Genomic DNA, 11,090 nt, shown 5'->3' on the forward strand with positions numbered 1-11,090 from the left:
TTAAAGGAAGGATCTTTTTGTCTGACCCTTTGTGACCTGAAACACTTAAGACTCTAGTTCCTGACATTAGGAGACACTCTAACTGACAAACTGTGCCAACCATTGGAAAATGAACACACAACTACAAATACCAAGATGACAAAATATAGATTTCAGTTATGCCAGTTCAGCTATTCTGATCAGATGCACAGCAAGCAGTTCTGTGCCCTGAGACTGTTGTTGCCCAGCCCAGTTTGCAGTACCTGTGAATGCTATTTCTTGGCAAAGAAGAAGGTACCCAATCAAATATTATGCATATCACAGTGGATCATGCTCAGTAGCATTAATTTTGCCAGCCTAACACAGGTGTATGTAAAAGGGCCTGCTGAATCAAAACCCCTTTCCACTTTCATTTTGAGTAGTGCTTAAATCTTTGTTTGGTTAAATACACTGGGTACAAATCACCTATAGCCTTTAACACCAGCATTTTGTTTTTTTAACCAGGTAATTTTCAGACAGATCAATGAAAACAAAACGATGACAAGTTGTGGTCTACAGTCCTTAAATACGCTGATCGTTGTCTTCTACTTGCTCTTGCCAGCAGGTAAGGGTTGTTTTCTCACTTATTTAGGGGAGGATTGACGTGTTAAATTCTAAAAGCGCAGTGGCATGTAGTCTTTTCTTACAGAAACAACAAAGAACCATATGGTACCTTAAATACATTTCTTTGGCATAAACAAATGTGCAAAACATGGGGAATTCAGTACAGTATTTTAATATAAAAATTTTAGCAACTAAAAAGCCAGTGTGAAATGACTATTGATACCCCTTCACAGGAAGATCCCCTGCTGTTTTCTTACACCACAAATTCTCAGGCTGTAGGGCTGAGGATTTCCAAAGTGTATTTATTAGTTCTCTCTTTCAAGATAATTTGCAACAAATGAAATGTGGTTTGGCTAAGGGGGAGAAACATTATTTCATAAAGTCTTGTAGCAAAATCTGATTGCCAGAATCCTGTTGAGAATTTATGCTGGCATAAGGGTAGTTGCATGAATTGCTTCTGATTATTAAATTGCCACTCACATTCTTTTTCTCACAACTGGCATATGACAAGGAATGTGAGCCATGATTTGTTAATTAATGGCAATTTGCCACCTTAGTTTACACAAATACAGAATCCCCAGCAGAATTCTGGCAGTTATTTTAAAGTCTTACAGAATTCCACTAGAACAGAAATATTTTCTTCTGTCCCTTTTCCAGTGGTTTGGAAATTGCTTTACAACAACCCAGTACAGCTTTATGACTGCAGAGCACACAAGGCAATCAGCCAGATAGGCGGGATATTAAATGAATGAATGAATGAATGAATGAATGAATGAATGAATGAATAAATAAATAAATAAATAAATAAATAAATAAATAAAGAATGAGTGAATGAATGAATGAATGAATGAATATCTTTTCACTGATACATCATTATTTCAAAGCACTGTCAGCAGTATTGTGACGGAACTATCTCCAGATCTACCTGGCACCATCAGAAAGGAGCTTATTGGATGAGAGAAGGCAGGGGGAGAACCAGTAGAGAAGAAGGAATGGCTTATCTTGTTTTCCTGAGGAGGGAGTTAACAGAGAGTTAGTTTGTTTTCCAAGGAGGGAGGTTGGGTTTTTAGAGTGGGTTGTAAAAGAGAAATACTTTGTATCAGAGAGAGCAAAGTCTGGTGTGGGAAAGTTGGCATGTATGATGAATGTAACAGTTGCTATATTTCAATAAATAAATTTAAAATAAATTTAAAACCCCTTGGGCTTTTATAATTTGGGCTTAAGGCAAGTCTAGTGAAAGTAAAGGGCACTTTAAGGGGATTAGCCTGGTTAGGGCTGGTCACAAGTATGTTGTCCACATTTCATACTTCTTCTTCTTCTTACTATATGAGATATTTCCTGCACTGTTCTTCTCCTGTCACAATGTCATCCAAAGAAATTTAGAGTTCATTGAAAACAAAATTTTCACCGTGACTATGAGATCCAGCCTTTCTCAATTTGATGCTCTACAAATCTATTAAATTACATGGCCATGGAGACTGGTGGTAATGGGAATCATAGTCCAGAACATTAAGACAGCATCCATTTGGGGAAAGGTGTGAGTTGAACTTGCAAAATACAAGTATAGTACACAGCTTGAGATGCTCTGAATTGTGAGTACCCAATTCAGTGGCTGAGCATCTGTGCAGCAAACCCAGGTAGTGGATCCAGTCCTTTCTACATTTCCAGTTTCCTGGTACATTGAAAAAGAAAACTTTCATTTATTTTTTTGTGTGTGCATCTCTCTCAAATGATCATGTTGTATGCCTGTTCTCTTGAGTACTCAAGGTTATAAAAATTGTTCCCATTTCTCCCTTTGTGAAACTATTAGGGAACAAACAAAGACAGAGTGTCTATAAAACTATTAGGTTTCATAGGGTGAACTTGTACATGAAAGGTAATGTGGGTACTATCTATCCTTGTAAGTAACACAAAGTTGTTCTTCAGAACAAAGGAATGAACATTCTTTGCATCTTACAATGTTGCAGGAGATTCGACACAAACAATGTGTTATTATTTACATTATTGAATTGTTATGGTACTGTTTAATTATTGTAATCACGTTTGAATGTTTGTAAAATGATCATTGAGTTTTTTAAAAATGTAAATTATTTACATTTTATTTCCAAACAGGTATCCTTTGTCTTGCAATATAACTGTGCTTTCAAAAATATTTCATTTTTCTAAGGATGAGATATATGAATTTTCCAGTTGCTTGAATTTATCTCTTGGGGTCCAAATAACTTAACCACTTTATCCCATTGACTTAAATGGGAAAATTAAATGTATGATTATATCTCTGACATTAAAAATCAGTGAGAGTTCAAAGGGCTTAATTTCATATTGATTGTAACCTAATTCATTATAATGCTTTAGAGTGTAATTTCATTGAGTATAATTTCATTACTCGTACTCATAGAGTATAATTTCATTATAATGGTTTAGAGTTTAATTTTGTTGTGTCATAAAATTTAACCAGTGTGCAGCTTTCTAAGGAGCATGCTACTCTTCCTCTAAGTTAATGCTGAAAGACTTCAACCTTATGTCTGCTTACTTTAATAATAATAATAATAATAATAATAATAATAATAATAATAATAATAATAATAATAATAATAATAATAATAATAATAATAATAATAATAATAATCCATAAAGTCAATTTGAAATTATGGTGACCCTTTCTGGGGTTTGCTTGGTACAAAATATAGAGAAGTGGTTTACCTTTCCCTTCTTCTGGGGCATACTGGAACTGTGCAACTTACCCAAAGCCACCCGGACTGGCTTTTTCCAGGAGTGGAATGAAACATCCAGCCTCTGGCTCCGCAGCCAGGTACCTAAACCAGTAAGCTATCCAGCCAGCTACCTCGAATAAACCTCACTAAATTCACTGGAATCTGTGGATGAGTGGCACACTGGTTCTCAATCACTGGTGCAAATACTGCTTGTGTGACACAAAGGTAGGATAGGTGGGACATAGTGCTCATAAATATTACTAAGAATTCTCTTTTCTCGCCTTCGTCACTCCTCCCTGAAATTTGATGTAGTACTTCCTACTGATCTACTTGCCATGACTTCTTCATGTTTTACATGATAGTACTAGCTTTGGATACTTAGTGTTTCTCCTCATCCCTTCATACCCATATGAACCAACTTTATGTAAATCAAAAATATAATAGAATACATACAAACATATGTGTCCTCTTGGGAAAAACAGACTTTTTAATATCTGTTTGGGTGGAACTGAAGGACTGATGACATGGGCATTTCATCTGCTGTACGGATGGGCTGATTCACTCTTGCAACATTTGCTTGAGCGAGCCAGTCCACCCCCAGTGTGGTCCTACTTGTATTTTTATGAGCCCCCATCAGAGGCCTCTACTTTTTTTTGGTGCAGATAGGTTTGCTCTCTTTTGGTTAATTCCCAGCATGTGTGATCGCTGGGAATAAACCAAAGCCCATTCTGTTTTCATTTGCCAGTAAGATAAGGTGGCTTAATAAGAGAGCCAGCTGAGGATATTGTCTAATTAAACACTTTCTTTGCTCCTTGGCAGAGGATCAGAGGAAGTGAAATATACAGTAGGACTGTGATAACTGTAGAGGATCAGTTCCAAGCCCCCTCCATGGATGCCAAATGCTGCAGATATGGAAACCTTATATCTTGCATTGTCTCTGGTTCTCTCGGGTAGCCAGTTCTGGTAATACACCATGGAAGTGCATATTTCTGAGTTTTTTAATTTCATATTTTCAGGCAGCGGATAACTGAAACCATGGGTGCTGATCCTGTGGATAAGGCCAGTCAAAAATCTGCCACCTTTAAGAGAAGGGAAAGAAGTGTATTAGGTATACACATACCTAATACACATAACTAATTTGTAATGTATAATACAGTAGGACCCCCCCTCCCCATCTGTTGGATCAGCATCCATGGATTAATTAATCTGCTGTCTGAAAATATTAAATTAAAAAACATAGAAATTTGCAATTTATGTATTTCCATGATGTATTTACCAGATCTGGTCACTAGAGGGCAAAATTATATGTTTAGTGTTTGTTACTTCCATATTTTTCAGCATATCTGGGACCGCTGATATAGCAGATGGGAAGGGCAGTCTCCAGGTTAAATCTCACTTTAGCCACAAAATGGCCTATATGATATGTCCTTAAGCAAATAATGTCTCTTCGTTTCTTTTGTACCCCCATTGCTATGGAAATAAGTTTGGAAAGGTTACTTTTGGACCACAGTTCCCCAAGTATCCATTCCACAAAAGCAAAGGGAATTGGAGAGCTCCAAGCTGTCAGCAGGAGGGAATAATATATATATATATAGTCTACTGTATATGGCTTTATTTTACTTTATTTGGACTTATACCCCGCCCCTCTAGACAATGTCTACTCGGGGCGGCTTACATGAGTGATAAAATACAATAAAATAAAATACAATGCAATAACATAGTAATGATAAAACCTACTAACAGATGCATCTATAGATTATCAAGATGAGATAATTGAGAAACAAAGATCAATTAATTGACTGGAGGGAAGGCCTGCCTAAAGAGCCAAGTTTTTAAATGGCTTTTAAAAACGCCCAGTGAGGGAGCCAGGCAGATTTCTGTTGGGAGAGTGTTCCACAACCGAGGGGCTACTGCCGAGAAGGCCCGGTTTCTTGTTCTTTCCTTCCGGGCCTCTCTCGGCATAAGGCCCCTCAGCCGTCCCTGCTGGCTTTGTCAAGTGATTTGGGTAAACCTGGGTGGGAGAAGACGATCTGCCAGGTATGGCTGATAATAAAGACTGCTGGGATTACACACACATGTGAATTGACTGACCACAGTTGAGCTATGAAAAAACTGACTTTCATGTTCCTATTTCAACTGAGTTACAAAGATACTTGCTCTTTGTCTTGCAGCATTGTCCGCACATTTCCGAGTCTGTGAACCATATACAGACTATAAAGGCCGCTCCCATTTTGGATTCCACTGCCCACGTCTTTCTGACAATAAATCGTACATCTTTTGCTGTCACCATAACAACACCGTGTTTAAATACTGCTGTAATGAGACAGAATTTCAGTCTGTTATGCAGATGAACCTAACAGGGGATACAGATGGATATATGCATAAGTAAGTAAATAAACTAGAATATAATTTTTGTCATTGTTCTAAATTCATACTGAATATAATATTGAATTGTAGAAGGAGGTAGCAGAACTGTGTTTAGATGCATATCCATAACAAAAAGAAAGCAAACAAATACCAATTTTTTAGATGACAAGCAAGGAGAAGAAAGAATTGACATTTTCTGCACAATACAAATGTTGTGTGGCTAATTGCTATTTTAAATCTATGCATGCTCTGCATATTAATTCCTTGTAATTACTCATACTTAAAACAGCAAGATGCGTTTGATTGTACCTCCCTGGAGTGTTGGCCACCCCGATTCCATTTTATATTTTAATTTTAAAGCCTGTAGTCTGTTTCATAGCCTCCTTTTGTCCACCTGCCCCTTTCGTTTTACTTGAAATAGCTTGTTAAAAAAACCCTTTTTGAAGAACTATCAAGGAAGAAAGCAGATTTCAAAGCAGATTAGTATTTGAGCTGAGGCTTGAAAAGACTTTAGTTCCATAATTTGTTTTCTGTGGTAGGATTCAGTGCCAGGAAAAGGCAAAACAGCAGTCCTGGGCCAGTAAACAGACATAGTGCTGTACCACAGTAAGCAACAAAATCAAACCCTGGGCCTGTTCTATAGTCTGCATGAATGCTGCAACCTTCTCTCTTATTATTATCCCATATTTCCATCGTTTTTTCTCTAATTCATCTATTATATTCGTATGCTGGAAAATATTTATATCTGTCCTTCATCTATTAATTTCTCTATAATGACATTTAATTTGAATATAATCAATAAATCATGATTAGTTACTTTCAGAATACGTACCTACATCAGTATTAATCACTCTCAAAAACAAACCTTTAGATGCAAATATATAATGGAGTAACTTTTATCCACTGAAGAATAAAAAGTAAACTTCTGGATATCTCCTTTAAACTGTGTCCAAACATCCTTCAGATCAGTTCTCCTTATTCTGTTCAAACCGTAATATTATTATTTTTCTCTGTTTAATTGGATTTGTCCATTACCATATTAAAATGTCCTGCCATTATTACAAATCCTTTCAATATTTTTTCCTAATTCATTAAACATTTCTTTTTTTAATCCACTTGGATTTCATGCAGAGAATAAATATTAATCAAAGTATATTCTTCTCCTCTCATTACACTATGTAACATTATATATCTATCATCTTGCTTCAATTTAGTCATTTTAAATTCACATTTCTTAGAAATAATAGTTTCAACACCTCTTGACCTTGAATTTCAATAAGTCTTCTCATAAATGCCTGACCAAGTTAATTTAAGTTCATTTAAACCTTCTTTTGTTTGATGAGTTTCTTGTAAAAATATATCTGCTTCATCTTTATTTAACATCACCTGTACTCTTTTTCTTTTCTTAACCCTCCCCAGTTGAAATTCTTAAGGTTTAACCACATTTATTCAGCACCACATCTCCATTCAAACAAACAGTACTGTTTGGGATAAAATGAAATTGGGTATGAGAAGATTAAGTATTACAGAATCATTTTGTGGCGGAATGCCCATGTCACTCCTGGCTATCATAGCTGAAGCTCAAGTGCACGAACCTATGAGAAGACGGGGTGGTTTCAATTAGATAGTTGGGCAGTTAGAGAAGAAAGAGAGGAGTTGATGAAGTTAGAGAGAGGAGAAGAGAAGAGTTGGAGAGTGGAGAGAGAATGAGAAGGAGAGTTGTGAAAGAGATAAATTGAATAGTCAAGATAAAGAGATAGTCAGAGATTATTAATGTGTTGGTTAATGTGAATAAATAAACACCTGAATTAACATGTGTAATCAAATACAAGAAGTTTTAATGAGTGATCCTACACAATGATAAAAGAACATCTGTGGTTTAAATACCAAAAGATAAATAAACAAGTTGTATTGGCAGCACGTGTCTGATGCATATATTGTGCAGTGTGGGTGAGAGATATTCACCGTGGTAGCAGCGGAAGCAAAACAAAACGTATCCAGAGAGTGATACTTAGTTTGGGGAAAACAAACCGGGAACGCTGGGTGGAATGTCACACATATAGTTTAAAAAGACAAAGAAAAATATGAAAAAGGTTGAAGAAGAAATAAGATTGTTGGAGGTGAAATATATAAAGGATAGATATATAAAAATCTTATCAAAATTACAAGAAAAAATGGAGAATATTGAATTGGGGAAAGTTCAGAGGAATCTAATATATTTGAAAATTGATTTTTTAAAAAAAGTAATAAGAACTCAAGAATGTTCAGCAGAGTCACACAACCTGAAAAAAACTAAGAATTTAATTGGAGTTGTTAAAGAAGAAATAGGTAAAAGTGTAATTTGATAAAGGATAAATAGAAGGTTTTCAGATTTTTTTTCAAAATTATATACTGCAGGAAGCTTCCTCTGGGGAGAATTAGAGAATATATTGAGAAAAATTTGGAGAATAGACTGCAAGATATAAACAGAGCACTATAGGAATGAGTACACTGGGACTGAAGTACTGTGGTGCCTCAACTTACAAATGTCTTGACTTGCAACCAATTCAAGTTACAATGAGCTTCAGTTGCAACTTTTTGCTTTGACTTGCAACCGGCGCTTTGAGATACAACCAGAAAAGGCCTCTTTTCCCCATTGTTCCCTCCCTCCTTTCCTGCCTGTTTTTTAACCTTAGAGGTCATTTTAGGTTCAAGATCAAAGTGATTTTATAATAGGAAGGCACTCTCCAGATTTGATCAAGAGAGTATTAAATGTAGTAAATGTTATTTTTTTAAAAGGCAGGAATAATTTCATTAGATATTTTAAGGCATTTGATTGTGTGGAATGGCCAATATGAAAAATGATATTAAAAACATTAGGTTTGTGGGAGTGATTTATGAGTATGATCGATCAATTATATCCAGAGAATATTGCTAGTAAATGATGGTATAACAGAATAGATCTCACAGGATAGCTGGAAACCCTGGAGCGGTTCCCCATTTCTCGTTGCCTATAGAATTGGAGGACATGGAATAATATATTTATGTCAACACTTAACTTCCTGTTATCCTCTATTGACAGAGGAAGAAAACCCCTCATGAGACAAGGCGGAGGGGGAAAAACATTATTTATAGCTGGAACCTCAGGAATGTGTGCAAGAGATATTCTACTTCCTTCTCTAGGGAAGGGGAGATCAAGGGGATAGATGTGGGGAGGAAGAAAGCACAGAGACATGGTGAAGTAGAGCCAGTAAAAGATCTGGGGACTTGCTGGTGGGAGATGAATAGCCATGAGAATGAGAGGGAGAGGGAAGAGCTGCAGGGGAGAGAAAGACAGCCAAGGAAATATTTCAAGGGAGAACTACTGGAGCTTCAAAGCAGATGAATACTGTGAAGAGACAGCGAAAAAAAAATCATCCTCTTTAATCCAAGTAATTTTCTCGGCTTTGTACAAGCAGGATAATAACATTTACTGTACTTATATTTGTGGTAATGACTTTCAAGCTCTGCTTTTGGTTTGCTGAACCTGAATTTTGAAAGCATCTCCAAAACTTGCCACTATCACCCTGTTTCACTTGTCCAGTTTTCTTGCAAGATGCTTTCTTTCAAGGTGATACTATCTCTTCTTCTGGGATAATGATGAGATACAATGGAAATGGGCCTAATTCCAGGATATTGTGCTCCTGTTCCAGGACATCAAAAAGCCCATGCTACCAGTGTATAAGGACTTCTGGTTTGAGGGGAGGCAGAGTTTGTGCTGAGCTCCACTCCCTTTTAAACCTTTTTAAAACTTTTTTCAACCTTTTTTGCTCCTTTAATCTTTTAAAGAAAACTGTTAAAGTATTTTCATAACCAAGCCTTTTATTGTTCATAATGATTTTCTAAGGAAGAGTCAAGACTTTTAATATTTGACTATACTAAGTAAAGGGTGAGCTTGGCCGAAGTGTTTGTGCCATGTTCCTCTCCTGGTTTTTAAATTTCTTTATCTAGGAGCTACAAAATCTTCATACAACTTTTATCAAGGAACAACTGGAATCTGCCTGATAACCATGGTTACTCCTTCTAATGAAAGATAAGTGCCCTGGGAAAGTTGGAATATATTGCTGAGGCTTGGGAGGAAGAAACACTTACTTTCATCCATAGTTTGCAGGCAGCCGCCCAAGTAAAGTTTGAACTATTTCAATTATCTTTTACAATCCTCATTAGAAAGGCCATTTGTATGCAAAAGAAGCTGGCTGCTCACCTTCATCAGCTTTATCAGCACCCAGACCGATAAATAGACTGGTTGACCTTCTCTATTTGCAGTTGGCTATACAGTGGGGTCTCTACTTAAGAACGTCCCTACTTAAGAACAATCCAACTTAAGAACAGCTCCATTTGCTAAATTTTGCTTCTACTTGAGAACAGAAATCCAAGATAAGAACAGGGAAAAAAAAACTTTCCTGCTCTTTTTTTAACCTTAGGTCATCTTAGGTTAAAAAAAAATTCTCCCCCTAGTGGTAGAGTACGTATTAACCAGCTTTGCATTAGTTCCTATGGGAACTAATGCTTCAATGTACGAACACACCTCTACATAACAAAAAAAAACAGCCAGAATGGATTAATTGGTTTTCAGTCCATTCCTATGGGAAATTTTGCTTCAATTTAAGAATGTTTCAACTTAAGAACACCATTCCAAAATGGATTAAGTTCTGAAGTAGAGGTTCCACTGTAGTTTCTATGGTCGGAAAAGAGCAGATACGGATCAAATGGTTTTCAATGCATTCCTATGGGAAATGCAGATTCAACATAAGAACTTTTCAACCTGAGAACCACCTTCCAATACGGATTAAGTTCTTAAGTAGAGACCCCACTGTAGTAAGTAAAAAAGCCTCCCAAGTGCTTAGTGGAGCTTTTGCCCTTTAACGTTATACTGGGGCTAAGTTTTTCTTCCCCTCTACATAGTTGCTATTGTTTTATGGCTTAAGGGAATTCCTTGAGCATTGGGGAGAGACAGTCACAAGAGAAGGTGAGCGAGGGTGAGAGAGAGAGGTCTGTGTGAGATCTGCACCCTCCCCTCCGCCCTATTTCTCCACTCCCTCACCTAGTTAATAGAGAACATTAAATAAGCAAAACTTGCAGATTACTCCCAGGTTGTTAAAGGTAAAAGTTCCCCTTGACATTTTTAGTCCAGTTGTGTTCGACTCTAGGGGGCGGTGCTCATCCCGTTTTCAAGCCATAGAGCCAGCGCTTGTCCGAATATAGTTTCCATTGCCACGTGGCCAGCGTGACTAGGGAATGCCGTTTTACCTTCCCACCAAGGTGGTACCTATTTATCTACTCGCATTTGCATACTTTCGAACAGCTAGGTTGGCGAGGAGCTGTTACCAGGAACCAAAAACATTGTGCCAGAGCTAATAGAGCTGCCAGGAATCCAACCCAGAAATCAGTCATGGATTTATGTGAGCC

The 11,090-nt window shown here is 37.0% G+C and overlaps 1 protein-coding gene across 13 annotated transcripts in view; it reads left to right on the forward strand.

Annotated features, from left to right (window-relative positions):
• SHISAL1 (shisa like 1) overlaps window positions 1-11,090 on the forward strand; it is a 108,224-nt gene that overhangs the window by 47,445 nt on the left and 49,689 nt on the right. For all 13 annotated transcript variants that reach the window (XM_078394198.1, XM_078394191.1, XM_073000846.2 and 10 more), the window contains 2 exons: window positions 484-583; window positions 5,468-5,681. In XM_078394198.1, coding sequence (XP_078250324.1) covers window positions 517-583; window positions 5,468-5,681 — 281 coding nt within the window. In that variant the 5' untranslated portion in view covers window positions 484-516. The remainder of the gene's footprint in view (window positions 1-483; window positions 584-5,467; window positions 5,682-11,090) is intronic.

The sequence above is a fragment of the Pogona vitticeps genome, chromosome 5, assembly GCF_051106095.1.
Source record: "Pogona vitticeps strain Pit_001003342236 chromosome 5, PviZW2.1, whole genome shotgun sequence".
NCBI lineage: Eukaryota > Metazoa > Chordata > Lepidosauria > Squamata > Agamidae > Pogona > Pogona vitticeps.